Source organism: Didymella exigua, assembly GCF_010094145.1.
Source record: "Didymella exigua CBS 183.55 unplaced genomic scaffold M421scaffold_21, whole genome shotgun sequence".
Classification (NCBI taxonomy): domain Eukaryota; kingdom Fungi; phylum Ascomycota; class Dothideomycetes; order Pleosporales; family Didymellaceae; genus Didymella; species Didymella exigua.
This window is the reverse complement of record NW_022984795.1, coordinates 115,388-142,374: the sequence shown is the minus strand read 5'-3', so window position 1 is coordinate 142,374 and position 26,987 is coordinate 115,388. Positions and strand designations below refer to the sequence as shown.

Sequence of the window (26,987 nt, the reverse complement as noted above, 5' to 3'; positions counted from 1 at the left end):
GCGTTGAGCTCGATGCCACATGCAGCTGCAACCGTACCTCGGGCGCTGAGCAACCATCGTGAGAATGCGCGGAAAGCCACGGGGTGAAGGAGCATCCCGGATGCGTCGAATGAGCTTAAAACATGCCCGAGGCCCTCGTAGGAACTTCAAGCTGGTGTCCACCTAGAGCCTCATTGTCCTGACTTGTGGCCCACGATGTGTTCGACCATGCACACTGCTTCACTTGGCTTTTACTTGCAGCCATACAGCACAAGCACGCCCAGCACCACGAATGCATATCTCGGAATAGCTTACGAAAGAGGTACCCGCAGCGTCTCGTAATGCTCGCCACGGCGGCATGGAGTAAGCTAGTTGGCAGAAGCATTCACTCAGCGTGACCGATAATTTCTGCTGCAACCCTGAATCGTTTAACGTTAATCATTCGATAGAATAAACATTGCGACTCAGCACCGCGGACTCGGTCGACGCGAGGAGGCGAACTTGTAATGCAACCACCGAGATTCTGACCGCCACGCAAAGTCGAGCACACAGTCGTTGAGACCGATTGAGATGTAAGGCGCAAGCATCCGCGGCCGAGACTTGGGGACGTGGGCTAGACGAGGGGCCAGCTACAGCAGATCTGAGCCCACCACCTGACATTGATGTGCGACAACGGCGTCCAGAACTCCTTGGGGTACCTGCATGAATGTTGGAGGGGCAGCTTGGAAGCGTATACGCAGTGATTGATGCTCCAGCTCCGTAGGGCTGACAAGCTCGCCCAGAGGAGCTGGAGCTCTGGCCAAAGCTAGAGCTATCTCCACCGCGAAACACAATCAAGCAGCAGATCTCGAAGAAAGTTTCGAAAATCATATACTTTGAGTCAGTGACTAGTTCGCATCATAATGAATGCTGTCTTTTCAAAGTCTGCCTTGCAAACCGTCTGGTGTTACCACATACACTTCTTCAGATGTTGCGACGACGAATTACACTGTCATATGACTTTGATTCGCTGTATTCAGTCCGCCATGAAATGGTCTTGAGAAAGCTTCACGAGACTTCATCCTTCTAGAGAAAATGAAGATCCGAGGACTGCACATCTACACGTGGTGTTCAGGGTCTGGAGTGAGTGCTGTCCAACCATTCTGGAAGCGGTTGTTCGGGATTGAGGCAGTTTGGGAGCTCTAGCAACGTGATCAGCGAGGTGCTGCAGGTCTCGCCATGTACAACTAGAGCTTGAGTACCGCATAGTTCACACTGTTCCCTCGCTAACTAATGTATCACTGCGATGAGCGCCTGTAATGCACTCTTATCTTCTTCACCACCTACTATGGTTGAATATGGCACCGTCCTCCATGACTAGCTCCCAGCACTATTAAGCAAGACGCTCACTTACCCCAACTCCGCAAACTACACTGAAAACTTCACCGGGCCATTGGGTATAGGAGCTGCTGCACACACGTCATGCTGTTACGGAGCAACAGTGAAGCTGATGTGCTGGCTCCTCCCACGTTGAGCGTGAGCGAAAACGTGGAAGGAGCGATGCAAGCAATTGTCAGCGCATTTCAACCTGATCTCATAATTTCAGACACTCCAAGCACAACGCGTTGACTCTGTCCACCTGACCCATTCCTGTTGGTCGTAAGGGTGAGTTTCAACGGCGCGCTCATTGGGCGCCGTTCCTGGCATGGTCTGTGTCACAGTGGAATGACTTTGACTTTCGCTTGCCAAGACTGCCCACCGCAAGCTCGACCGTCTCCTTGTACCATCACCACCCTCATCACCACCACCCATTGGCAGCTCCAGGACCCTCGAAGGGAAGCTCTCTCCGTCCCTTTCGCACTTTTCGACACTCTCCACTCTACCGCCACAATGATGCGCACCTCGATCGCCCGGGCGACGCGCGCCGCAGCCGTCCCCAGAACAACCTGCCAGGTTCAGCAGTTCCGCCAGGCCCACGCCATCTCCAACCCTACACTTGCGAAGCTGGAAACGCGTTGGGAAGGTTAGGCGCAGATCAATTCAGAGCGCTGAGCAGGTTACTGACGACGCACAGAGATGCCTCCCCAGGAGCAGGCCGATCTCTGGATGTCGCTGAGGGACCGCATGAAGACCGACTGGAAGGAGCTGACCATGCAGGAGAAGAAGGCTGGTGCGTAAACCCTTTTTCAGAGGCTTTGAGTTTCGCAGATGGGCGCATGACGTTCCCGGGTTTGATAAGGGTGTAGCCGAGTTGGCCCGTGGCATTGGTGCACCCAGCGCATCCTCACACTACACATCGAACACCATCGATAAAGCTCTTGTGCTAACGCGTACTCCAATTTGCAGCCTACTTCATTGCCTTTGGTCCCCACGGCCCCCGCCGCCCCCCTCCTCCGGATGAGGGCCGCAAGGTGCTTTTCCTCTCAACCGCTGTGATTGCCGGCGCTTTCGCTCTCTTCGCATTCACCCGCATGTTCGCCAGCCCAATCAGGCCTCGCACCATGACCAAGGAGTGGCAGGAGGCTTCTGAGGAGTACTTGAAGGTACGTCGATTTGTTGAGGCAGGTCTTGTCGCGCCGTGTGTGCTAATACATCACAGGCCCAGGGATCTGAGCCCATCACCGGCTACAAGGGCATGCTGGTCCAGTCGGTCTCGGAGAAGAACCTCCCTCCTGGTGAGAGGCTTAACGACGACTAAACGAACGGTTGAAAGCCGCACAAACGTACAATACCAACACCAATACCAATCTCATATTTCCCTTGAGTCAACTTTCCGTTTGGTACTGCTTGTGTCAAATATACGACAAGATCGAAAGGGTTACGAGCCCATGCTGGACTGGCCCATGTCATATTAGTCCCTCCGTGTACAGAAATCTTAGAGGCATTTGCGATTTTTGCTGTACCGTCTCCACTACGATCTTGTGTGCAAAGCACAGTGTACGCATACAAAGCACCCCAATGTACACGCTCTTCTCTACATCTTCCCAGCTACATGCTCGTGCAGGTTGGTGACAAACCGCAAATAGCTTCATCTGGACTGGATCTGAGCGACGGTGAGCTAGCAATGTCAGGCCACAATCTGCTAACAAGCCCACAACCAGACGACACACTCAACTTCGTAGACGTGGCCGCGGGTGATTTGGATGGACGCCTTGATCGTGTACCAATTTCGCTATGCCAATCACTGTCATCGTTTTTCGGGTCAGATTGAGGCAGGATCCAAAGAGTCACACTTCTGGCCTTGACAAAAGCAATTAAGAGAGCCTCGGCGCCGCAGATAGAAAGCAGCAAATTCTACTGAGAGGTGACAGTCGACATGCCACCCATCAGTACCTGATACCTCCGACCACACTAACTAGATCGATACAGAAATTAGCAGGTTACTTACGACGACCAGCCTGCTGTGCAGGCTAATCAAGATGCGACCGAAGTCGCACATGAGATAATATTCATGTGCCCGCAATAGCTGGAGGACGCACAAAGCTTAGCCACCAATGCATCCGCAGCCGAACATTACAAGCATTGCCACTACATGACGACGAACGATTGATCTGCGCATGCTGGATAGCGGCCGGTGCGCGTACGCGGAGCAGAGTGGCATACGCGGCTTAACATCATATCTGGTGACAGTGCAGTGTGTGCAGGACTGGACTATCAATCTAGAAAGCGCGTTCATCAAGCGACCGAGATCAATGGAATTCAAAATGAACAACGGGGACTGCGATTCATCAGCATTGAGCAAACTACACCTGACCTGAGGTTCCTGAGCCGTCGGCCGTTTCTGATTGTTCCTCGACTCCATACAACGCTTCCCACGGTTGAGACCACCATGCAACCCTTCCATATCCCGTTTCCCCAAGGTCGGCTTTAGCTAAGAGGCACAGTCTTGACTCCACACGAGAGCCAATTCGGTACGCCAGTGCTCTGCACGCCGTTAGCAACACTAGCTCGCATAGCATCTTACGCAGTCATCCAAGGCATCTCCGCTTGGAAATGTTAGGAAGATCATCCTCAGCCGGGCGTTTCTTCGCAGGAGTGGCTGCGTGGAATTCCTGTCGATCTTGGCAAACCTCTTTGGGTTGGGCGTCCATGGCATGCTGTATGCTGACGTGAGTCGCGAACCCTGTACATAAACGATACTGAACATGCCTTGGTAATGCCAGGATGCAAGAAGCCAGGGCTGACAAGGCCATATCACACATCATTCCCACAATGTAGAGCGAGAGGCCCAAGTGCCGCTCTCTCGGTCACGTATCGCCATTGATTTGATGACGAAACTCGATAAGTATGCCTACATGCAGTACTGACGGCAAACAATCGAGCGTAGTACATATTTTGGACCCAGACTGGAAATTTTACAATCGCGTTGCAGTGTCGCAAGAGCTCCCAAGTACTTAACTTTGCTCTTCCTAGTCCTTAACGCCTGTCTACCTAAACGCACATTTTAGTCTCCCAAACCAGAACACGCACACTAAAAGTCCATGTACGTTGCTTGAGTGGATTGGTCTAGTCTCACTCTCCTTCGAGTCTTCACTGCACCTCATCCAAATATCAAGGGCAGTACTGGAGATAACTGGAAAAGCGATCAGTTCAAGTCACGGGTGTTCAGAATAAGTTGTGGACCTTAACATCGATGAGCGCCTTTCGCCTCTCGGACTGGCAGTCAGCTGTATGCTTACTTTCCAGGCACATATTTGTAGCGAACCTGAATTACCATCATGTATCAATTCAGTGTATAAATCGCTTCCAAGCTACATGTCACTCGACTTCTCGTCTCTCCATTATGTTTCTGTGCAGCGGCAATGCTTAAAGAGCTTCATGGCATAGTATATGAACCTTCCCCGCGCGTTAGAGGCACCAAAGAGGCATCTATATCTGCTACAATCATCGACAGTCTCGCTTTACTCCGAATCTTACTAAATTGACCAAAATTCCCTCCATCTATATTCGGATCCAAAAGAAGTCGTGCCATTCCCTCGGTTCGAAAAACGACTACCCAGGACCCATGGCTGCCTCCGTGCTGCTTCAAAATCATGATCTTTGGAGATATATATTTGCTGATAGCGCTAAGTATCTGCTGCGATATCCGAAAGCAATTGAAAACGTGCCATTGAAAGAAGAAGGCGCCAATTCACATGGAAACTTTTGCTGCAATGATGTATAATTGGCTGTCGAAATGGAAATATGCAGAATGATGGAGCCTGGATGCGTTCCATCACGCCCATGGACTATCTGACTTTGCCTGCACCCAGCCTCTGAAAATGAACATTGACATGTATGACCCGCATATTCGTCAAGAAGGGACAGGATTCGAGGTCATGAGGTGCCAACGCGGAGTGAAATGACTGGCGGCGATCAGCATCTCGTATTGGTGGTGGTCTTACATTCTTGTACATTAAAGTATACACACATCATCTACACCCACTCCTTGGGGTTCTTGAGAACATCTATCAGGCGCTCTTCTCTGCTGCCCTTTTCAGGTACATGCATGTACTCCCACCTCGACGTAAGCGGTAAGCTCATCAGAATACTCTCCACCCTCGCACCCGGCGTGTTCAAGCCGAAGGCTGTACCACGATCGTGCACTAAGTTGAATTCAACGTATCGTCCTCTCCTGATCTGCTGCCAGTGCTTCTGCGCCTCTGTGAACGGCATGTCTTTCCTCCTGTTGATAATCGGCAAGTACGAAGGCAGGAACGCAGACAAGCAGTCCTGAACGAAGCTGAAGAGCTGCTCCTGATCCTTCTGCGTCTCATCAAGATCGTCGAAGAAGATGCCGCCTACACCACGTGTCTCGCCGCGGTGCTTGTTGTTGAAATACTCGTCGCACCACTTCTTGAAGCGCGGATAGTATGCCTTGTCGTGCTTGTCGCACGCCTGCTTGATCTCGCTGTGGAAGTGTATCGCGTCTTCGTCGTAGAGGTAGGAGGGTGTCAGGTCGCAGCCACCGCCGTACCACCAGGTGTTGGTGTTGCCAAACTCGTCGCTGGTCTCGAAATAGCGGTAATTCAGGTGAACAGTCGGCGCGTTGGGGTTGTGGGGGTGCAGAACCATCGATAGGCCTGCGGCGAAGAACTCGAGAGAGTCAACGTCAATGTCGAGTGCCTTGTGGTTGACGCGCATTTTCTGGATCGCGGCGCGTGGGAGGCGGCCGTAAACCACAGAAGTGTTCACGCCGCCCTTCTCGAAGACCTTGCCATCCTGCAGAACGCAGGTGATGCCACCTCCTCCTTCTGGTCGCTGCCATGTGTCGATCTTGAACTTTGTGCCGTCGACCTTCTCCAGCTCAGAGACGATCTGCTTCTGGCGTTGCTTGATAAACTGTTCCATTCGTAGACGCATGGGCGATTTCTCAGATACGCCGTTCTCGCGCTTGAGTAGGGCGTCTTTCTGTGCGATTGAGTGCGTTTCGGTCTTCAGCGAGTCCGACTCTGTCCACTTTGTGTCGTCAATTGTAACTCTCATATATTCGTATTTTCACCAACGCACCATGGAGTATATTATGGCGCCCAGAAAGGGCAACATGAGCAGTCTGATCCTGTTCGGCCACTTGCTGGGAGGAGGATTTCGCCATTCTTCCATTGGATCAGGTTTGATCTTGTAGTTGCGAGGATATTCGCCCATACATCTTCGCTGAACTGGTATCTGTCTAGTCCTCAAGCAATTTGCGCGTAACGACTGGCGGGGCGCATAGCTGGCTGAGAGCTCGAGAGCTCTGGCGATGCGTAAAGAAGACCGAGGAAGCATTGTTGGCGATGCTGGCTTGAGTGGGGATGACAATGCTATATTACAGACATGCAGAAAGAGATGCGGGTATCGATGGGCCAAACTGGTTTATATGGAGTGCGCTGCGAAAGTGGCATCGTCTTGGAGCATGGTCGAAGTCACACCATAGTGGTGACGGGCCGATGTGCTGATTACTAAGGCATCTCTCATCCTCACCGTATGGTCACTCTTCCACGCAACTCACAAAATATATGTATATGAAGTTGAGATTCAAGGGCACTTGCAAGCTTCTTGAATAGCCTTGCTTTGCTTGGGAATTTGAGCTATTTGCAGTGAGTGCCGTTAGAGACTCTAGCTAGAGCAAGCCCGAATGTACGCGCTTCACCAGAGTACTCAGGACGGTGAACTTGACACATTAGTGTAAGTCACAGGCAAACTGACTACTGTCTCAGGCCTACGCGAGTACCTGAGTGCGGGTGACTCAACGCTAGGCCAAATCATGGAAGCTGAGCAAGTGACTTCTGACTTGTGAGGCGAAGGCGGTCAGCGTGCCATACAAAGAGTCACTTCATTAAAGCAACAACGAGGGCGTTACCTCGCATGACGAGTGAGTGCTATGAAGGGCGCTTGAAGTGTCTTGCCCCAAAAATGGTACTTGCCAATAAAGTGAAGTGGCTGGTCCATGACCTTGCCACGGAACGTTTCGTAAGCGGTACTTATCACAGGGACGCTTGCGCCCCGCTCTCTGTTGCCTTGAAGCTCTCACACACCGCCCAACTCTCCTCTCCTACATAACCTCTGCCACGCCACACCACTTGCACAACTTTCTGCGACTACCCGCTGCAGCTTTACCACCCAAAACCCACACCACAGCAAACTTATCACTGCCAATATGCGCTCCAAGTTCAAGGACGAGCACCCGTTCGAGAAGCGCAAAGCCGAGGCCGAGCGCATTCGCCAGAAGTACAATGACCGCATTCCCGTATGTCCCACAGCCTTCTTTGCTCCTCAACAAGCAGCTAACAGCAATAGGTCATCTGCGAGAAGGTCGAAAAGTCAGACATCGCGACCATCGACAAGAAGAAGTACCTGGTCCCTGCCGACCTTACCGTCGGCCAGTTCGTCTATGTTATTCGCAAGCGCATTAAGCTGTCGCCTGAGAAGGCCATCTTCATCTTCGTCGATGAGGTCCTGCCACCCACAGCTGCTCTCATGAGCTCGATATACGAGGAGCACAAGGATGAGGACGGCTTCCTTTACATCACGTACGTTACACATGCCCTCGAGACGCTCGGAGACATCTCTAACAAGGCCGCAGCTACTCGGGCGAGAACACGTTCGGCGAGGCGATCTGAGTAGCCCACTCCCTTTATACTTCTTCGATATCATGCGGCACGGGCGTTTCGGAATCACGGGCTTTCTCATTCTTCTCCACAACACGACACATGGGCAGGACGACTAGGGACATCATGGTGATCGAGGGGTGCGTTGGCTACTTCCTCTGTACCTATCGCGAGGCAACAACAACTGGGTCTCAGAAGGAACTGGTCTCGTAAAGGGTGGCGCGAAGGTATTTCATCGCTTCAACTCATGATTATGCCGAGTTCGCACTACCACTACGACGAGGCCGAGTTCGGCTGGCTAGTTGATTTGGCTTATCCTCCGCTACCCCTCTGTAATTCGAGCATCAAATGCACCACATCTTCTTTGATAATGTCACGTCCCTTTCTATGACATCCTGTGCCTGCCTCGTGAAGCCCTGCACGCTGCTGACGTTACCCCGTGACTTGCGGCTCAGCCGGTCGCTGAGACGATGACGACATCCAGACATCGTCCACCTGACCAGGTACCTCGGAGCCAAGGCGATGAAGGTGCACGCGGTATCTGAAGCTCTGTCAAACAGAGAAAGAGCTTATCGCACTCCAGCTGATGGCACGGTTCCATATCGGTACTCACAAGTAATCGCGGGGCAAGCTGCGAGTCGCGCCTACCTGCACGCGTCGACCGCGGCAGGCTAAAGTGATGCGGGCCGCCGATCGTTGGGGAAGTTTATCGATACTCGACGCTGCAACAGCAACATCAATTGAACACCTAATGATCCGTCTCGACCACTGTCCCATAACCCAAAAGCTACGCCCCCGATTGGACATTCAGCGGCAGCTCGTCTCTTTGGCTACGACCGCAGACAAGTTACGATAGACCGAAGACAGAGCTAACAAGCTCAACCGCGAAGATGTACATCATATCAAAGTATGCCATCTCCTTCCTCTCCAGCACCCTATACTTGTGCTGACACTGAGCTACAGAGCCCTCGACCCTATTTTTGCCATTTCGATCGGTCTCGCCGCCGCCGTTACGCGCATCAACCGCGAAGAGAAGGAGAAGGATCGCTCGACTCAAGAGACAATAGATGTGTTCAAGAGGAGGTGGGCGCTTGCGTGGGAGGGGGGGCCTGCCGCGGCGACGAAGCAGTAGATCTACAACAGAAGTGTAATAATTTAATAGGAAGAGTCAGCACAGCACCGTAGAAAAGGGTGGTCACTAAGGCTCCCGGCAGAAGAGGATCTCACGGCTGTGACCAAAGAGCGACAGCCGGATTGACTCTCGCCGAGACGACTGGCTGGTGGAAGGTGACACGATCCAGCACCAAGCGAGCGATAGTTCAGTGCCAATGATACCCTTTTCAGCTTCAGCAACATGTGCAAAAGCAACGGCCTAATATTCATTCTTCGTAGCGATCACATTACTGTCACGACTGCTGTCTTGACTCTGTCAAGGTTGAGCTGAAGGGTACGAGGGTTTATCGATGGTAAGGTACGCAGCCGTGCTTCGACTTGAACACAATGGAGCAGATGCTAACACTATCAAAGTAACAAAGAAAGACTATGCAGCGCCCGGGTTCTCGGTTCTTTATTGATTCCTTTCAACGGATATCGCATATACGTCAAACGATACGCCTGATAGCTGTGTGCCCTCTGCCATACATCGTTCAACCGCTGCGGGTTATGTTTCAGATGGCTTCGGTTGATCCTCGTTGTATGTGCATCGGAGATGTAGAAGACATCGTCAGGTTCTCGGCGCTGATGATGTAGTACGAAGAGAACCTTTTGACGGCATCGTACTGCTGCGTCGACATGTTGGAGGGCGATGCATCACTGTGCAGCAGCGGTGTATCTCCTCGCTCTGGCTGCTGAGGGGTCTCCTCTCCGGGCAGTTCTTGTGGCCGAGAATCTTGTTCCCCCGAGCCCTCTTCGAGACTGAATTCTTCGGCAAAGCATTCCTCAGTCACTTCTTCAAAGCCTTTATAGCCAGCGGTGCGCTGAAGTGCCTCTGGAGATACGTCTCTTGTTAGGTACTGCCCTCGTGGAGTTCGACCCTCCACACTTTACGTAGCGTCCCTTCCCACTCACGACGAAGAGCTCGCTGATTCGCAGGATCTTTGCCGAACTCAGTCATCTGGGAAGCCTTGGCATCAGAGCTTCAGTGCTGTACGTTATCGCCAGGCCCAACATGCGCAGTGACGTCGCTCAGCGTGTACCACAACGGCGAATTACGGTTGCTTTGATGACAGGCCAAGTCGAAGTGCTCTTCTACAATGAAACCGTCGAGCCATTTGTAATTGCCGCTGGTAACGTTGCGTTCAACCATGACACATCCTGAGTAGTAGGGACATACTGAGCTTTTCCAGCAGGAACGCGCTTACCTATGGTATTCACAGACCGAAGCTAATCAAATGCAAAATATTGCAGGGTGGATATGGCAGACAACTTTTTTTTAACAGGGCGAGCAGATAACGCAAGCCTTTTATTATTCGAGATCGTAAAAGTGTTGAGGGGACTGTTAACGTAAGTCCCCTGTACCTTTAAAAGGGTCTGATCCATCGCAAACGACACTCAACTCTTTCTGTCTCCTACCCGTCTCCATCCAAGACAGTAGGGGGCATAGACTCAATACACCCAGTTGTCCACCAGAGCAACGACAAGATCTCGAACATAGAGAGGCGAATTGCTACTTTAGCAACAGCATTCTAACACAAGGCCTTCAACTCAACACTCTCTATAAGCTGATCTTGTATAAGCACGACCGCTGTACCTCCGACAGCACTTCCTATGCTCCTACAAAGCTGAGATAAATGAAACCTTCTCAACGTCGGTGTCGAGCCAGCACGAACCAGTGTCATCCGAGCAATACTGGAACGTGCCGACGTCAATACCAGAGAGGTGGATCAAGGAGACCACACACTTAGAAGTAAGGGGGCAGTCAAGCCGATATGTTCCCAACAGTGGGGAGCCGGAGGGGCCGGAGGAGTCATCGTGGAAGCGGACTGCTGGTCACAATAGGAAGGAGCAAAGGAAACGAAGCGGAGGTTAAGTGGGAGGTTGTGAGGAAACACTCGATCCAGTTCGTATGTCAACTTGCATAGACTAGCATGAAGACCTTTAATGTGCCTTCTGAAGACGATGTATGTACACAAAAGACTCTGTATCCTTCAACCTGACTTTAAGCTTACAATGCATGATCGCGTATCCTGTGACAGGCTTGTAAACAAACTGGGAATTGTTGCGTCATTCATCGAGCATGTTAGAGAATGACCGTGGCCAAAGACAATCACGCAGAGTAGGAAACGCTTTTGAAGAACTAGGAAATGGTTTCTTTGCATGCAAGATAGATTACAGAAGCCACGATGCTCCAAGCACCCGCTCATAATCCCACATTTGGAGGTATATGTTTTGTACAAGTGAGACTACCAGCGACTGCCCTCGACACAGTGGCCGACTTTCATGTCTCGCCCACCACACCGCTCGCTTATTGCTTCTCGAGCTCAGCAAGAATCTTCTCACCCTTGGCACGGGCAGAGTCAAGGTTGCCAACCATGTAGAAAGCACCCTCGGGAAGATCGTCACCCTCACCGTTCAGGATGCCCTTGAACGAGCGGATAGTGTCCTTGAGGTCGACAAGAGCACCCTCAATACCAGTGAAGACCTGGGCGACAGCGAAAGGCTGCGACAGGAAACGCTGGATCTTACGGGCACGCTCGACGGTAAGCTTGTCGGCTTCCGACAACTCGTCCATACCAAGAATGGCAATGATATCCTGGAGCGACTTGTACTCCTGGAGGATCTGCTGGACCTTGGTGGCGGTGTCGTAGTGCTCGTCACCGATGATACGGGGGTCGAGAATACGGGACTTGGAGTCGAGAGGGTCGACAGCGGGGTAGATACCCAACTCAGAGATACCACGGGACAAGACAGTTGTGGCGTCCAAATGGGCGAAGGTGGTGGCGGGGGCAGGGTCAGTCAAATCGTCAGCAGGGACGTAGACGGCCTGGACGGAGGTAATGGAACCCTTAGAGGTGGTGGTAATACGCTCCTGCATGATACCCATGTCGACGGCGAGGGTGGGCTGGTAACCGACGGCAGAGGGGATACGACCGAGAAGAGCGGACACTTCAGAACCGGCCTGAGTGAAACGGAAAATGTTGTCAATGAAGAGCAGCACATCCTGGCCTGGAGATAGTCAGCAGCAGTCTAAGTAGCGATGTAAAAATTTCACCTTCAACATCGCGGAAATATTCCCTGTAAGCATAGTTAGCATGTGCTGGGGGTAGTCAAGGAGTTATGGGGACTTACGCAACAGTCAGACCAGTAAGGGCGACACGGGCACGGGCACCCGGGGGCTCGTTCATCTGACCGAAGACAAGGGCGACCTTGGACTCGCCCTCAAGCTGGATGACGGATGTCTCCTGCATCTCGTGGTACAGATCGTTACCCTCACGGGTACGCTCACCGACACCAGTGAAGACGGAGAAACCACCGTGGGCCTTGGCAATGTTGTTCTGCGTTATTGTTAGCTGATAGTTTGCTGACTGCCTCCAGAGACCTTACAATCAGCTCCTGAATGAACACAGTCTTTCCGACACCGGCACCTCCGAAGAGACCGATCTTACCACCACGAGCGTAGGGGGCGAGGAGGTCGACGACCTTGATGCCGGTAATCAGGACCTCAGCGGAAGTGGACTGCTCGGTGAACTCTGGGGGGTCGGCGTGGATGGGAGCGAACTTGGTGGCCTTGATGGGACCACGCTCGTCAATGGGGTCACCAGTGACGTTCATGATGCGACCAAGAGTGCCGTGACCGACAGGGATCGTGATGGGAGCACCGGTGTCGGTGGCCTTAGCACCACGGACGAGACCCTCGGTACCTGCGCAGTTCCATCAGTTCCATCCACGACAGTTGAGTAGTGTGGCGAAAACTTACCGTCCATGGCGATGCAACGGACGATGTTCTCACCCAAATGTTGCTGAGACCGGTCAGTGTTGTTCCAGGTCTGCGATTGCTTGGCGTTCTTACTGCGACCTCAAGGATGAGCTTGTTGCCGCCATTGTCGGTGGTCAAGGCGTTGAGAATGGAAGGGAGCTGCTCAGTGTCGAACTTAACTGCAATTGATGTCAGTTTCTGTTTTGATAATTCCGATGCCCTCCAATGGGTCGCCAACGCAACTGGCATCGAAAAACTTTTGCGACAGTGCCGCAGGGAGGGAACCAACCGTCAACAACGGCACTAGACGATATTAGCACTTGTCTTTTCCATCATCAACGTTTCAACTCACCCAATGACCTGGTGAATCTTTCCATCACGGGCGGCGTCGGTGGAAGCGTAGCGGACCGCGTGGTTGGAGACAGGTGCGAAGGCGCGCGCAGCCTGAGAAGGCTTGAGGGAGCGGAAGGACCGCTGGAACTGGCTGCATTTCATCGAATCAGCGGGCCTGCCATCATCAATTGACTTCAGCAGGGTCGGAACTCACCTCCTCAGCATTGTGTGAGATGTATGAGACGGTTGTGGTGGGTGGAGGAGACGGGTGTTCCTTTGAAGAGGAGAGAGAAAAGCGCCTCCAAGCAGAGAGCTTCAGACACACAGACCACTACGCTTACCGCTTTCGGGCTTCACTCTCCCACAACTGAGCTCCCCGCAACTTTGCACGGCTCACGAACAACCTTCTCCATGCCCCATATTCTGATGTGGACTGCAGCGCACCTTCCTCAAGCTTTCGAGTAGCTGCAGCTCAGGCAGACAGCTTGATCGGTCATCGTCACGTGGAATGTCGATGTTTCCGATTCGCTCCGAAGAATTCGAACCCCCGGGTTTGACCCTAATCTACAGCTTCGGAGACTCCGTACAAACTTCCGCAGTGACCGATAGAAACAGCCGATTCTTCTGGCATGGCTGGCCGATATAAGTTCCGGCACGGAGAACCTTGGTGGAAGCAACGCTGTGTAAAGCTCAGCCAAGTCGTAGTCCGTCCTACTACCTACTTTCTCTGTGGTTACCAGGCGAGTCGTTAGATGAATGTTTTGACCACCTATGTCACTGATCGAGAGCTTGCATACCTCCAAATGCTTCACATTACAGAGCACCACAACTAGACGATCCACCGACATCCGCTGCTAAGAATATGGGAAGGGCATCTTGGACGGGCTGCTAAGGTTTACTCCATGAAGCTGAAAGAGGTCCATAGAAGTAGCCCCCCGAGGTCCCTCCATAGGCCTGAATGAGCGCTTCTTTTGCGACTGTTAAAACGCCCACTCAAGCAGAGTACATTGCATCCCAGTATCTTCAGCTACGAGGTCCTATCTATTGTAGCCATCAGAGCGATATTGAAGCTCACAGAGCACTCAATTGTCACGCTGAAGCCAACTGCTGTTTTGCTAGAGGTCGTGATCCAATATTCTAGACATTCGGGACAGTAGAGTATTTCGTGCCGCTGAAGCCGCTGCATAAGTTCACATAACCCCCCAACTCTACCAAGAGCAGTGGATGTAGATGTTGAGCTGACCCCAACTAGCTAAATCTTCCCAGCCCAACGCAAGCACACCTTCCAGTCTACGAAGACGGCGAGCAGGAGCCACGTGTCGTGGGCTATTACTACAACCCAGTCTCAGTCAACACCACAGCGTCGAAGTCCGCTTCATCCTAGCCCACGAGCCTGAAAAATACCTACAGCTGAGGTGTGCCCAGCGTGCTGACCTAGGACAGGAGCACGCACGACGCATCCTAGTATCTTAAAGAGTTCTTGTGGAGCTGTGTTCATCCTATCATGACCGACTAAAGCGTCAGAGTAGATCTCTCGAATGTGCGTAGGAGACATTCGGAAGGGCTTTTGAAGTCCACGGCGAAGAACTGTTTGATACTCTTGTAAACCGTGAGAAGGAGTGGTACAGAAGAAAGAGAATGGGTAGAGGAAGGACAAGTCTTTCACTCAGCTTCAACAATGAAGATAAAGGCTTCCTTGTCCTGAATGGAACGGCCTACTACACAATTATTCACTGAGCACCGAGACTCAATATAAGTGGTGAGCAGGGCTGGACGTTTCAAGAGAGCATGAAGCACACACACCGATAGCCGTCAACAACGCCCGCATACCTGCATCATGATAAGCAGAAGCAAGGAAATCACTGCCCAACCCGTTCGCTGGTGCTAAATGATAGAAGCTTGACACCGTCGATACACCCGAGCGATTCTGGAGTGCTTTTACAGTGGTAGGCTGGTCAGGAGTAGATCCGTCGTGTCACTGAAGACCATTGGTGTCTGGCATCGATCCAATACCTGGAGGCAAGATAGTTTGAGCGCGAGAGCGCTTGATCGAACAAAGCACCACTGCAGCTGCTAGTGGAACGGCGAGGCACACTGGTGGTCAGATCATTGCTGACTTCATGCTCTGCACGATACGGTATAATTTTCTCGATGGTATCCTTACATGGCGCTTATGTGCAACGACGCTATTAGATGAACACTAGTCCTTTCCTTGAGTCCTCAATCTTTCCCTGTCTCCATCCAGCCTCTACAGCGTGGACTCCAAGGCCAAAACCTGCGTTGTGATTAGTGATGGTCAATATATCTAGGATTAGTGCAACTTACAATCGCAGTCCTTGTAGGGATGTACACCTGCAAGAAGTTCTTCCTCTCATTCCACGCAAACGGCGTAGTGAAGAACCTCGTATCTTCAGCAACATTACCATGGCCACCAAACGCCTTGTTATCAGTGCTGAGCACGATCCTGTAGGTGCCTTCCTGCTCGACACCAACGCGGTAGTCGGTGAAGCTGTTGGAGGGGTGGAAGTTAAAGATCCACAGCAGACCTGCGCGCTCGAACACGATGACCTTGTCGCCCTCGTGCTTCAGGCTGACGTACGCCTGTGGCGAGTGCAGCCAGCCGTACTTCTCCTCTGTCCACTGCATCTTGCTGTCGAACTCGTTCAGAAATCTGTAGCGCAGCAGGTCGTCGTCGACGAGGTTGAACTGCCTGCGGGCGTAGTCGAAGCTGTTGCCGTTGCCTTCGCGAGGGAAGTCGAGCCACTCGGGGTGGCCGAACTCGTTGCCTTCGAAGTTTAGGTAGCCCTCTCCGCCCAGGCCGTGGGTGATCAGCCTGATCATCTTATGCAGGGACAGACCCCTGTTAATAACAGGAGTGAGTTCCGACAAGACAGACATGTTGGTGTACATCTCAGCGTCACATAGCCAGAAGAGTAGGGTTTTATCACCAACGAGCCTATAATTCGTTAGCAAATAGAGACTTCATCAGGAAAGGTAACGTACGCTTGGTCGTGGGACTCTGCATAGGCGATGGTTTTCTCACCGTGCCGCCTATTCGACAGCGTGAAGACGAGGTTGCCCATATCCCAGTCAATATCCTGCTTCTCCTTCAACCACTTGATGTACAGATCCGGGACTGCCATCGCGAGTCTATAGTCGAATCCTATTCCGCCCAGAGACAGCGATACGCAGAGACCAGGCATACCAGACACATCTTCTGCGATAGTAATGCAGCTGGGGTACAGCTGGTGCAGCAGCTCATTGGCAACCATGAGATACACAACGCCCTCCTCGTCGACACCAGGGCCGAAGTACTCGTGGTAGCCACCAGAGAAACCTGTGCCGATACCATGGTGTGTGTAGATCATGCTGGTGACACCGTCGAAGCGGAAGCCATCGAACTGGTACTCCTCCATCCAGAATCTCAGGTTGCTGAGCAGGAAACGAAGGACCTCGTGATGACCATAGTTGAACAGTCTGCTATCCCAAAGCTCGTGTCGTCCCTTCGCACCCTCGTGGAAGTACTGATGATCGCTGCCGTCGAATGAGTTCAGTCCATCAAGGACATTCTTTGAGGCGTGACTGTGGACAACATCCAAGAGAACTGTGATGCCCATGCCGTGCGCAGTATCGATAAGCTCCTTGAGGTCATCTGGGAAGCCATATCTACTGCTTGCAGCAAAGAAGCTGTTGATCTGGTAGCCGAAACTGGCGTAGTATGCGTGCTCCATAACAGCCATCAGCTGGATAGTGTTGTAGCCCAGGTGCTTGATCCTGGGGAGGATATTCTGTGTGAACTCTTTGTATGTAGCGACCTTGCGCTCGGGCGAGGAGATACCAACGTGGGCTTCGTAGATACGTGCGCTCTCGGGCTTCGCTGGGCGCTTGTTCTTGAATTGATACTTCTGAGGCGGGTTCCAGAAGCGCGCATCGTAGACGGGGGAGACGCTGAGGTCTTGGGTCACTCGGGTGATCCAGGCAGGGAGACGCTCCTGGCGTGCATGGTCGTTGGGAACAACTAGGGAGATCTAGTCGAGCGTCAGCTCGTGTCTTGATTCTAAGCAGTGTAGCAAACACACCTTGATCTTGGAATCATGCGGTATCGAGGGCTGGCCGTTCTTGCCAGGGACCGTCACTTCGAACACACCGAACTCGTTCTTCTTCATGGGCGTCGCATCGCGGTTCCAGTCGTTGAAGTCGCCAATAAGGTAGGCTCGCAGGGCGTTCGGCGCCCACTCGCGGTACACAACATCGCCGTTTGACTGGACCTGGAAGCCAAAGCGCTCATAGCCCTACGTGGTGGTCAGCTATGACACTGGTAGACAACAATCGGGCAGTGCTTGCCCTTGAGAACTTCTCGAGACCGCCTTCTGTCTCTTCGATCGTCTTGATCCACTGCTGGGCTTTGGCGTAGCGGCTCTTCAGCGCGCCAGTGAAAGGCTCCAGATAAGGATCCAGCTGGACCATGCCTGCGAGGAACCCAGTCAGTCAATTGCTATTGTCAAGCCACAATGTCCCTACCAGTGCCGTCGTTGGCGCCCTTTGCAGGGGCATCGTTCACCGAGTTCGCGGATGCGTTGACGAGGTCCATCGTGATGCTAGAGTCAACGTGCTGCGGAGGAAAGTTTGCTATTGAGCAACGAGGATTGTGGAGGAATGGGGGCAAGTGCACGGTTTTCAATCGCAAACAACGCACAAGCTCGCAGCCAGACTGCACGGCAAGCAGGTGGGCATTTGCGGGGTCTTTCGCCGCAGCGTTTGGCTGCGGCCCTCAACGAGACCTCCGCCCAACGTCATACCTGGAGGTAGCTCTGCTACATTTCTGGACTGGGCTGACCATAGCGCGATTCAACAGCGCGCATGGCAGGGGTCGGTAGGATTCACGCAGTAATTCGTTGGGGAGCATTTTTTTTCTGAGGCTGCTGCAGGCGCGCATTAACGCTGGCTGACTGGCCTACCTGCTCTGCGAGGCTGCTATCGAGTGCGCTAGCTGGTGGTTGACACCCGTGAACGGACCGACGTCTGGGGGTGGTTCTCCAGCCTTTGCGGGGTCCTTCGGCCCAATGCGGAGAGCTGTAGCTCTCACACGTCCACACCCGCCTAGGCACTATCGCACGCTCGTGGTTGTCATTGAGCCTCTGCTCTCGTGATGTGACACCCCCCGCGACTGCCTACTCACCATGAGTGTCCGAAAGCTCACCATCGCCGTCTCGCCCCCAGCACGCGCATCCCACCTCGCCCTATGCACCATCGACCGCCGCGCATTCCATACCCGAGGTCCCACCTCATCTGCGTACAGTCGCTCTGACTTCAGCGGCCAGGGCTTCTCTAATTTATATGAGACCGACCAGCCCACACGTGGCCCGCTGGGAGGCACCTCCAACGTGCAAGGCAGTCATGTGACGCCCAAGGCGCTGAGACAGCACCTGGATCAGTTCGTTGTCGAACAAGAGCGCGCCAAGGTGGTGCTGAGTGTCGCCATACACGAACACCACCTGCGCATCCAAGAGCTCCGGCGCCAGAGGGATGAGGAAGCTAGGCTAGCAGCGCAGGCGCAACGGAGAGCGTCAGCGTTCAGGCACCCTGTAGAAGGTAGATCCAATCTCGTCATCCTGCCACCACACGGTGCTTCTGCTCTTGATGAACCATGACTGAGTACCATAGACGAGTTTCCAGGTCAGCAGGCAACTGTGCACGTATCCAACCCTGCCGACCCCCCGTCGTATAGCGATATTGCCTTCCCAGTTTACTCATCACCGCTGCCGGAAGCTGAGCCGTTACCCGAGACCCAGCCGGAGCCTCTGCAGATAGACAAATCGAACGTGCTCATACTGGGACCTACTGGCGTGGGCAAGACCCTCATGTGCAAGACTCTAGCGAAGACCCTGGGCATTCCCATTTCTATGTCTGACTGTACGACCTTTACACAGGCTGGATACATCGGAGACGATGTAGAGCAGTGCGTGTCTCGCCTCTTCTCTGCTGCCGGTCATGACATCGAGGCCACTGAGCATGGCATCATCGTGCTAGACGAGATCGACAAGATCGCCTCTGCCAAAATGTCGTACGGAAAAGACGTCGGTGGCGAAGGCGTGCAGCAAGCATTACTCAAGATTATTGAAGGTACGACCATCCAAGTTCGCGCGAAGCCAGAAAAGAGCGCCGGAAAGAGCCCTGGCAGCAGTAACGGGTATCCCTCTGGTAATCCACTGGATATTGGGGGCAGCCCAAGGAGCCCGCTCAGTGGTGCGCCGGGTGGCGGCAAGGACGAAGTGTTCAATATCCGCACCGATAACATTCTCTTCATCTGCACCGGTGCATTTGCCCAGCTGCACAAGACAATCCTGGATCGCAAATCCATGGGAGGCATAGGGTTCGGGGCATCGATTCGATCATCGAGTTCAGAAGCATCTGCTGACGGGGTGATGCTGAGAGGCGAAGAGGCGACTCGGTTCAAGAAGGATGCGCCGTTTTACATCCCTCCTGAGAAGCCGAATCCGTTTGGTGGTATTCACCAAAGGAAGCCTGAAGAGAAGGTCAACGTGCTCGACTACGTGCAACCAGCGGACCTTCAAAAGTATGGCATAATACCTGAGCTGATTGGACGCATCCCTACTGTATGCGCTGTGTCCGCTCTGGATGAGGAGGCCCTGGTTCGTGTCCTCACGGAACCAAAGAACAGTCTGATCTCGCAGGAGCAGCACAAATTCTACTTGCGAAATATCGAGCTACGTTTCACCAGCGGTGCGTTGAGAGAGATCGCACGGAAGGCCAGCAAGATGGGTACCGGCGCCCGTGGATTGCGACATGTCGTTGATCAGCTGCTCCTTCAGGCCAAGTACGAAACACCTGGTAAGATCGTTCCTTCCTCTTGCCTGAGCAGATCGCTGATATTCATAGGTTCAAACGTCAAGCACATTCTTGTCACGCAGGACGTGGCTCTTCTGAAGAATGCTCCCCTCTACTTCCAACGAGGTCAAGCTAATGCTTTCCAAGCCACACTGACACAAGAGGAGGAGAAGTGGGATGAAGAGCTTAGAAGCAAGGAAGATGCGTCCAATGGACATGCCCATTCGTTTGAAGAATACAGGAAGGCTGGCGCGGCAGGCATGTAAAGACAGGCGACTATTGGACCCATTCTTCCTTTGTCTGCGAGCTGCGGACAGCCTTCTTCGCCAGGGAGGATGATGCATTGGAGCGGAGAGTTGAAGCGGTGCATATGTGCGTGAGCATATGCAGAAACGCAGTGATAATTCTCTGTGATTGGCCGCACCGTGCTGCGGGTACCTTGATGCCGGTCTCGATGAGCAACCCGCAGCGTGGAGGCAGTCAGTTCGATTCGTTGTAGATGACATTAGCAGCCAAATGAGCGATTACGAAATAATAGATACGATCCAATGAAACTGTGGTGGGTTATCGTCGAGTTCCCATTTACCATGAAGTTTGGAAGGTATCAGCCAAAGCTCGTAAATTGTTCGGTTTACGATAAGTTCCAACTTGGAGCCTTCTGTTGCATTTCCGCGGTACAGTAGCAGATAAGCTCTGAGTCCATGGTAAACGTTCGCTTGACAGGATGACACGAGAGCTGACCAGGCGTTCTGGTCCATATGCACGGAATGTTACCGTATTACTATGCCGTGAGCCGCCAAAACGGTGCCGAAGCGAGAGGCTGATCGCTTGTGCAAGCCGGCCGAATAATGAGCAGTACAAGCAGGCCTGTTGGAACCTGCCCAATGTCGTCTCCTTGGCAATGGTTCGACCCAACGTCTCAAGCGCTGTGGGGCGGTGGGGACCAATCAAATTCAGAGAGTCTGGACTTGCAATCATGCCGGGGTCGCTGCGACCTCCTTGCTCTCGAGACTACGAAAAACGGCTTCCTACCGATCAATGCAAGTCCGATTATTGAGCGAAGCGCAGCTCCTCCTGTGGTCCCGGATGTGCGCCAGGTCATGTCTGTGGGCCGCCAGTGAAGCTCAGCAACTAGGTATACGAAAGAATTTGGGTGAGGAGGTAAAGGTGCAAGGCGGCTCGTTCGCAGGGTACCAGACAATCCAAGCTGACTGCATGCATGCGCTAGTCTACTTGGGTGTGAAGATGAGGAGCGACAACATGGAGATAAACAAGATCTGGGAGGAGAAAGCCGGATGCAAAATACGTGTGCGGGGTCCATGGCCACTGGAGGTGAGGCAGGCACGTCGTAGCACCTGCCCTGAGCCAGCCCCTCACTACCGATCACATCAAACGTTGCACAGAGGACGAATAGCTAAAGTGTGATATGTCTTTGATTGTCTCGTAGTCTATACGGCCTCATCAGAGGACTATGGCAACACCAATGGAAGCAACAATAACGTTAGTCTAGTAATTAAAAGCATAATCGTCCGGTAGTAATGATATCCAGACATGTCCATCGGGACCAAGGTCGTAAAATTGCAGCGAAATCGAATCAAAGCACCCCATGCTGTGCGTATGGTAAACCGTGAGCTGCAGTGCCCGTTATGCAAGCCCGCCATTCGTTATGCAACCGTCCAAGTTGACCAACACCGAATCCAAGTCATCTCCAAAAACGCCATTTTAACTCCATGTCTCATTTTCGTGATGCAGCGCCGGGGAATATCACGTTTGCCAATTGCTGAATTCGTAGAATCCTGTTTCTTGTGGCGAAAATTGGGTGTTGATCTGAGCAGACTGTTGCTGAGGGATGTTGAAGCTCATCGATTGGGGTGCTTGCTGAGGGGCAACAGGGTAGCTTGGCAGGGGGTGAGACTGCTGAGCTGTGATGGGATGACGAAGGGTCTGAAGGGTTTGCTGTGGGTTGACTACCCTGTTCAATGTCTGTGTAAGCTGTTGGGGGGCAACAGCGTGGCTGAAGTGAGGATAGTTGCCGAAGTTGAATGCCTTCATGGTTGGAGTGGTTGGTTGTGAGTGGATACCTGGCGAAGGAGGGCGGGAATACATTGGTGTCGGTGGCTGTGATTCCATGCCGAAGACTGTGGGAGGGTGGTTGTAACCATATGGTGTGTGTCCGGGTCCAGTAAAATTGAACTGAGTGTTCATGGGGTATGGCGAGTAGAGTGGGTACTGCTGGAACTGTTGATTTTGAGCAGGCATGGAGCTTGGCAGGCTCAGAGATGGCGACAGGAGTTCAGCCTGGGGTGTCTCCTTATTCTTGTGATCGTCTGTCACTTGAAGGATCTCGGACAGGCTCTGCGTGAGCAGTTCTCCGTTGACGCCCCGGATGGTGAAAATGACTCGGTAACCAACCGGTGTCTTTGACTCCTGGTGTCTGCAATAGCATGCGATGCGCATGGAGAACTCGACTTTCTTCGCGCCCGAGCCCCACTTGCTCTCCGATGCATCAGCGTCTGCCAGGCGCTTAAACTCTTTTTCGTTGACAATGATAATGCGCTTGTCATCGTAGGTGCTCCATTCCTCTTCCTCCTCTTCGTTGCGCTTCTTCTTGCGGCCAAATCGCTTCCTTTCGCGCTCTTGACAGCCATTGCAGATAATCACCGCACCGCCGTTCTGCGGGTGTGCAGGGTCGTCCTTCTCCATCTCTGAGACATCGACACGTGGGATCTTTGTAGGGAACGAGCCCTCACCTCGAGCACGTGCCAATGCAAGTTCCAGATCTTTTGGCTCTTCCACTGCAACAGCGCAAACAAGGGTAAAATCAATGGAAACTGCAGCGCCCTTCTTCTGGTTTTCACGAATCTCGTCTGAAGTCGCCAACTGCTTGGGCTTCGAGATGGTCTGACGAGCGAAACGCGCCCACTCATAAGTCTCCGGGAGGGGATCCAAGATGATGGTAACTTTGGTCTGGGTCTCGGCTCGTGTCTTGGTGCGGTCCATGGAGACCTTCAACGAGAGAGTGTCTTCCTGCTGAGGAATGTGGATTGCTTCCGGGGACTGATACCCGTAGGCAGAGGGTGCGGTTCCAGGGGTGTAAGCTGCCATCTCGTTGGAGACTTCAGGCGAGCTCGTGCGGCTCTCTTCCCTGACGAATTCTCCAGGCGAGTTGGCGGTGCTGTAGACAAAGTCGAAATCAGCAGCAGGGGACGGTGTGTTTGATTCCGAAGAGTAGTTGTCGAGGAATGCGTCGAAAACGGTAGGCTCGGTCTTGACCCTCTTCGCTCTTGTGGACGGATAGCCTTGCTCTTGTTGGAACTGATGAAGCTTAGTCAAATCGACGGCAGAGTCCTTGTGCTTATGTACCAGCTCTTCCTCGGCGGGTGCAGAAAAGTCGAAGGCCTCGAACTTGGAGGTGTTGGCTGCGGTGAAGGGTTGCTGGGCAGTGCCGTCAAAGGTCAGGTCGGCCGGGTTGACGAACGTTGAGAAATCCATGGCGAAGACGTGGACCACGCCTTTGCTCTGGAATATCCTAGCTGAGTCGCTGCTCTTGACTGCTCAAACCACAGAGTCGCAGCTACTGTGGGGGCGTAGTGGCCGCGAGTAGCTGACGAGTGGGTCGTGAGTGTCGAGAGAGTGCAGTGCGCAGCCGTCTTGCAGTAGTTCGGACGACAGCGAATGTATGCGTGCAGAATAGCGAGAGTGGGTCGTGGGAAGCAAGAGTGAGCGATACTGATAATTAGGGCTAGAAATGGGACGGTTCCGTGGTTGAGGAAAGATGTCGCGAACCACGCAGTGGTGAAGCAGGCGCTGTGAGCGGTGGTGCCAGTGCGGAGCCGGAAGTGGGCCAATCACAGCATGTATGATCGCCTACCAGGGCGTCCTCTCAGGCTTAGCGGGGAAAATGTTTCAGGGGAGGCCGCCGCAAGGTGTTATGTCGAGGGCAGCGAGCGTCGATAGCTGCTTCGATAGCGGCAGTCGAGGAAGTCTGGCGGGGCGGGAGGAGAAAAAAAGGTGGACTGTGGAGAGTGAATTGAGGCCGTATGGGCGAGCGCGGGCTTGTATTTCTCTTGCTAACACACCCCACTCAGCACAGAAGGCTCCGTCGCTCGTCGCCGCGCTCTAAGCAACGTCAATCCGCCAAGGGATTCCCGGGGACCCCTGCACTGGCGTACGAACACCAGCAGCACGGAGCGAGCGCCTTTGTACAGGTAACTTCGACGACATCACCCCTCGTCTGCCCGCACCGGCTCACAGTGCCGTCGTGGCCCAGGCAGACGCCAGTGCAGCGGAGAGGTGCCCACGTCGCCTACTGCAGCACGAACGGTGGACCTCTACTTTTACTGCGCCTGGAGACGCTCTTCGCGGGTCTCTGCGCGCGTCTTCGTCTCCAAAAGGGCAACGGAAGCGTGCGGGAGATGTACCTGAACATCGACGCCGTCCCCATGCACGAGCCGGGCACGGTTAACTGCACACTAGCTGCAGCGCCCCGTCCTGGGCTCTTTTTCGCGCTGTGCTGAGGCTTGCCCACTGGCTCGCAGTGACAGGCGAGTGCAGGCTTCAGCGGAAAGAGTCGGCTGCCCGTCGTGCAACCGCGCCGTTATGCTTTCATCTAAAACGCTGCACTGCAGCCATGGTCCCATGCCATGATGCGAATCATCCTGATGGCAATCGAGCCAGCCATCTGCTGCACCGCGCCTCTGCTGCGCACACTGGGCCTCCCACAAGCCGCGGATTTGCATCCGACAAGCCGACGGCGCGCCACGCTTCCTTCTCCCTGGGCGCGTCTCCAGCGGCCTCGAATGGCGCCCTCTGCCCGCCAGCTGTCCCAAGCCGTCCAAGAGCATCGAACTTGTTCGCAGGGCTGATGGTGCAAGGTGGAAAAGCAGCTTTCGTGCCAAGCTGCCCAAATGTACTCACTGCACGACGAAGCCATCGCCGCACACGCTCACTAATGCTCTCCCGTCTGATGCCTGTCGACTCGGATAAAACTCTGCGCCAGGCATCTTGCACTTGCTCCAATGGCTCCAACTCGCGCAATCTGCCGCGTAAGAGAAACCACTGCGCCATCAGCTCGGTCCTGACCTGCTGCAATGCATAAAAGTTTGACCCCACGAACATTGCCCGCTAGACTGGTCCCCGCCTCCAGTGGCGATACACTACCGCTGAGTTTTTCGGAACGCAACGACTCACAAACCGACTTCGGCTCTCCGATGCCTGACAAGAACCGACTGCTTTTCGGCTAGTGCCAGAGTGCCTTGATTCGCTGCGTGTCGGATGCCGGGGTCTCACCTGGCCTAGCAGTGCGTTCAGCCTCGAGTCTTGGCCTGCATTGAGGTCATCGAACACGTTAACAATTACGCGAGATATAGACGCTAATTATCAATTTGTACCAGCACTGTTTGCAATCGCCAGGAATATGGTTTGCACCCAGATGGACAGTCCCAGAAAAACAGCAATAGGTGTGTCACTGCACGATCCCTGTACGCAGTATTGCGTGAAGCTACCGAACCCGGTCAATTCGACAGAACAGGTGGAAACTCTCTTCTATCGATCATCAGCAACCCCGGAATTTTGGACCGGATCCGGCGGGTCGCTATGATATCTCCAACATTTCAATCTCTAGACTTCGATCTAAGCAGAGCAATGATTGACCTCACTTTGTGACGCGAAGCTGATATTTGATCTTTACTTGGCAACACCGCACCGTTGTCACGGAGAATAAATCTTAGCCCGAAAGTAAATCCCTGTTTGTTTTTTCCTGAACCAGCATAGAGGGCTCCCATACCTACGTGCAACTTGCAGATGGTTTGATAAGATCATGCGGGTGTATGACTAGTCGCAGGCTCGGCCAAGCTCTCCTCGCGGCAGCTTCGCTCGTGTCGGTAGACTAACCGTATGAATATTCATTTTGGGATTCGTTGCGGGTCCGAATCCAATTTGGGATCGATGAAATCGCGGACGCCCTGAACACGGGCTTCACCAAATGATTGCTGCGGTTGCTGTAGTCACTGCTGATATCCTTACTTGTAGGAATGGAGCTGGACAGGGCATTGGTCCAGCAATCCAGCTTTGAGTACTAGGCGCCTGACGGTCAACTCAAGGGCACGGAAGTCGCGTTTTGCAATTACCTGATCGCACTTAACGTTCAATACAAACCGTTCCATGTCATTGTATAGGTAGTTTGAATTGTTCACTCCTCTCTGAGTTTCCTGAGCATTATGTGCCTCGTCGCTCCCTAAGCCTTTCTTACAATAATCTCTGTCACATGTCACACTCCTCCCTTGTGTCACCGTAACATCATAGCCGTACCCTAGATCTCAAGAAGTTGGACAGCGGCTATTCCCAGACCCAACTCGCCCTGCAGCTGCAAGTCTAGAAGTTAAAGTCGACGTCGAGGAGCATTGCCTCGCGAGGCTGAGCCACTGCTCTCGACGGAGCCATCAGTTGCAATATGGCCGCAGTATTTGACTCGCGGTTATGTGCACTCGTGATGTCAAGGACGCTTACATCGGGCATGCCCCCCCCCCCAGAAGTACAGGAACATGTAGCGGCGTGGTAGCTTGTAGTCCACGCGGTGGAGGTCACTGTCCCTCGCGTCTTGTCTCACAGGCTCAGCCACTACAGACGCACCATGACGTATCATGCACACAGCTATTGCATGAAGGACAGCTATCATAAGCTCTGGTCATCTCGACAGCTGAGTCGAGATATATTACACGGGCGTTACTGTGACTGTGCAGTGTCCATGTGTATTGCGGACACGATCCTTCATCAGTCATACTTTCAGCCACACATACAACACATGAACACCCTCTGCTCAATTATTGCCCCTCATCGACCAGCACGTAAGAAATACGAGCAAG

At 53.2% G+C, this 26,987-nt stretch overlaps 10 protein-coding genes across 10 annotated transcripts; 5 read left to right on the top strand and 5 right to left on the bottom strand.

The window, feature by feature from the left end:
* Window positions 1–1,848: 1,848 nt before the first annotated feature.
* On the top strand, window positions 1,849–2,656 carry M421DRAFT_6841 (COX4-domain-containing protein; the record flags this gene model as incomplete). The annotated part of the gene is made up of 4 exons (XM_033596512.1): window positions 1,849–1,981; window positions 2,033–2,128; window positions 2,305–2,501; window positions 2,558–2,656. The coding sequence occupies 4 exons, from the start codon at window positions 1,849–1,851 to the stop codon at window positions 2,654–2,656; spliced, it is 525 nt and encodes a 174-aa protein (XP_033446818.1).
* Window positions 2,657–3,701: 1,045 nt separating this feature from the next.
* On the bottom strand, window positions 3,702–4,168 carry M421DRAFT_422539 (uncharacterized protein). The gene has a single exon (XM_033593199.1). The coding sequence runs from the start codon at window positions 4,161–4,163 to the stop codon at window positions 3,927–3,929; it is 237 nt and encodes a 78-aa protein (XP_033446817.1). The 5' UTR covers window positions 4,164–4,168; the 3' UTR covers window positions 3,702–3,926.
* A 1,072-nt stretch (window positions 4,169–5,240) lies between these two features.
* Window positions 5,241–6,815, bottom strand: M421DRAFT_422537 (coproporphyrinogen III oxidase). Its single transcript, XM_033593198.1, has 2 exons — window positions 6,448–6,815; window positions 5,241–6,396 (listed from the first exon to the last, which is right to left on the bottom strand). Exons 1-2 carry the CDS (start codon window positions 6,703–6,705, stop codon window positions 5,374–5,376), a joined length of 1,281 nt encoding a protein of 426 aa, XP_033446816.1. The 5' UTR covers window positions 6,706–6,815; the 3' UTR covers window positions 5,241–5,373.
* A 533-nt stretch (window positions 6,816–7,348) lies between these two features.
* Window positions 7,349–8,136, top strand: M421DRAFT_422536 (light chain 3). Its single transcript, XM_033593197.1, has 3 exons — window positions 7,349–7,666; window positions 7,717–7,949; window positions 8,003–8,136. The coding sequence occupies exons 1-3, from the start codon at window positions 7,577–7,579 to the stop codon at window positions 8,037–8,039; spliced, it is 360 nt and encodes a 119-aa protein (XP_033446815.1). The 5' UTR covers window positions 7,349–7,576; the 3' UTR covers window positions 8,040–8,136.
* A 781-nt stretch (window positions 8,137–8,917) lies between these two features.
* Window positions 8,918–9,159, top strand: M421DRAFT_6838 (uncharacterized protein; the record flags this gene model as incomplete). The annotated part of the gene is made up of 2 exons (XM_033596509.1): window positions 8,918–8,934; window positions 8,991–9,159. The coding sequence occupies 2 exons, from the start codon at window positions 8,918–8,920 to the stop codon at window positions 9,157–9,159; spliced, it is 186 nt and encodes a 61-aa protein (XP_033446814.1).
* A 1,917-nt stretch (window positions 9,160–11,076) lies between these two features.
* On the bottom strand, window positions 11,077–13,729 carry M421DRAFT_422534 (ATP synthase F1, beta subunit). The gene is made up of 9 exons (XM_033593196.1): window positions 13,490–13,729; window positions 13,295–13,426; window positions 13,232–13,245; window positions 13,036–13,121; window positions 12,943–12,985; window positions 12,570–12,886; window positions 12,315–12,520; window positions 12,238–12,260; window positions 11,077–12,191 (listed from the first exon to the last, which is right to left on the bottom strand). Exons 1-9 carry the CDS (start codon window positions 13,498–13,500, stop codon window positions 11,491–11,493), a joined length of 1,533 nt encoding a protein of 510 aa, XP_033446813.1. The 5' UTR covers window positions 13,501–13,729; the 3' UTR covers window positions 11,077–11,490.
* Window positions 13,730–15,375: 1,646 nt separating this feature from the next.
* On the bottom strand, window positions 15,376–18,031 carry M421DRAFT_422533 (glycoside hydrolase family 13 protein). Its single transcript, XM_033593195.1, has 6 exons — window positions 17,797–18,031; window positions 17,620–17,744; window positions 17,355–17,567; window positions 16,279–17,303; window positions 15,601–16,231; window positions 15,376–15,550 (listed from the first exon to the last, which is right to left on the bottom strand). Exons 1-6 carry the CDS (start codon window positions 17,864–17,866, stop codon window positions 15,524–15,526), a joined length of 2,091 nt encoding a protein of 696 aa, XP_033446812.1. The 5' UTR covers window positions 17,867–18,031; the 3' UTR covers window positions 15,376–15,523.
* Window positions 18,032–18,348: 317 nt separating this feature from the next.
* Window positions 18,349–20,698, top strand: M421DRAFT_422532 (ATP-dependent Clp protease ATP-binding subunit clpX). Its single transcript, XM_033593194.1, has 3 exons — window positions 18,349–18,867; window positions 18,940–20,127; window positions 20,176–20,698. The coding sequence occupies exons 1-3, from the start codon at window positions 18,456–18,458 to the stop codon at window positions 20,388–20,390; spliced, it is 1,815 nt and encodes a 604-aa protein (XP_033446811.1). The 5' UTR covers window positions 18,349–18,455; the 3' UTR covers window positions 20,391–20,698.
* A 1,688-nt stretch (window positions 20,699–22,386) lies between these two features.
* M421DRAFT_43509 (uncharacterized protein) lies at window positions 22,387–23,343 on the bottom strand (the record flags this gene model as incomplete). Its single annotated transcript, XM_033594634.1, has 1 exon — window positions 22,387–23,343. A coding segment is annotated over one exon (957 nt), but the record flags the coding sequence as incomplete, so codon positions are not given.
* Window positions 23,344–23,890: 547 nt separating this feature from the next.
* On the top strand, window positions 23,891–24,709 carry M421DRAFT_209764 (uncharacterized protein). Its single transcript, XM_033588212.1, has one exon. The coding sequence runs from the start codon at window positions 24,165–24,167 to the stop codon at window positions 24,639–24,641; it is 477 nt and encodes a 158-aa protein (XP_033446809.1). The 5' UTR covers window positions 23,891–24,164; the 3' UTR covers window positions 24,642–24,709.
* Window positions 24,710–26,987: the final 2,278 nt, after the last annotated feature.

Excerpts from the sequence above, each read along its gene's own strand:
- M421DRAFT_422539 (XM_033593199.1), bottom strand. The coding sequence starts at position 4,163 with ATGATGTGTGATATGGCCTTGTCAGCCCTGGCTTCTTGCATCCTGGCA.
- M421DRAFT_422537 (XM_033593198.1), bottom strand. The coding sequence starts at position 6,705 with ATGCTTCCTCGGTCTTCTTTACGCATCGCCAGAGCTCTCGAGCTCTCA. Across the intron at positions 6,397-6,447 it reads GCGCCATAATATACTCCATG|TGGACAGAGTCGGACTCGCT; the intron begins GTGCGTTGGTGA and ends GACGACACAAAG.
- M421DRAFT_422536 (XM_033593197.1), top strand. The coding sequence starts at position 7,577 with ATGCGCTCCAAGTTCAAGGACGAGCACCCGTTCGAGAAGCGCAAAGCC. Across the intron at positions 7,667-7,716 it reads AGTACAATGACCGCATTCCC|GTCATCTGCGAGAAGGTCGA; the intron begins GTATGTCCCACA and ends TAACAGCAATAG. Across the intron at positions 7,950-8,002 it reads GACGGCTTCCTTTACATCAC|CTACTCGGGCGAGAACACGT; the intron begins GTACGTTACACA and ends ACAAGGCCGCAG.
- M421DRAFT_422534 (XM_033593196.1), bottom strand. Across the intron at positions 12,986-13,035 it reads AGCTCATCCTTGAGGTCGCA|CAACATTTGGGTGAGAACAT; the intron begins GTAAGAACGCCA and ends GACCGGTCTCAG. Across the intron at positions 12,521-12,569 it reads TGTTCATTCAGGAGCTGATT|AACAACATTGCCAAGGCCCA; the intron begins GTAAGGTCTCTG and ends ACAATAACGCAG.
- M421DRAFT_422533 (XM_033593195.1), bottom strand. The coding sequence starts at position 17,866 with ATGGACCTCGTCAACGCATCCGCGAACTCGGTGAACGATGCCCCTGCA. Across the intron at positions 17,745-17,796 it reads GGGCGCCAACGACGGCACTG|GCATGGTCCAGCTGGATCCT; the intron begins GTAGGGACATTG and ends GGTTCCTCGCAG. Across the intron at positions 17,304-17,354 it reads CGCATGATTCCAAGATCAAG|ATCTCCCTAGTTGTTCCCAA; the intron begins GTGTGTTTGCTA and ends ACGCTCGACTAG.
- M421DRAFT_422532 (XM_033593194.1), top strand. The coding sequence starts at position 18,456 with ATGAGTGTCCGAAAGCTCACCATCGCCGTCTCGCCCCCAGCACGCGCA. Across the intron at positions 18,868-18,939 it reads GTTCAGGCACCCTGTAGAAG|ACGAGTTTCCAGGTCAGCAG; the intron begins GTAGATCCAATC and ends TGAGTACCATAG. Across the intron at positions 20,128-20,175 it reads GGCCAAGTACGAAACACCTG|GTTCAAACGTCAAGCACATT; the intron begins GTAAGATCGTTC and ends TGATATTCATAG.
- M421DRAFT_209764 (XM_033588212.1), top strand. The coding sequence starts at position 24,165 with ATGGGCGAGCGCGGGCTTGTATTTCTCTTGCTAACACACCCCACTCAG.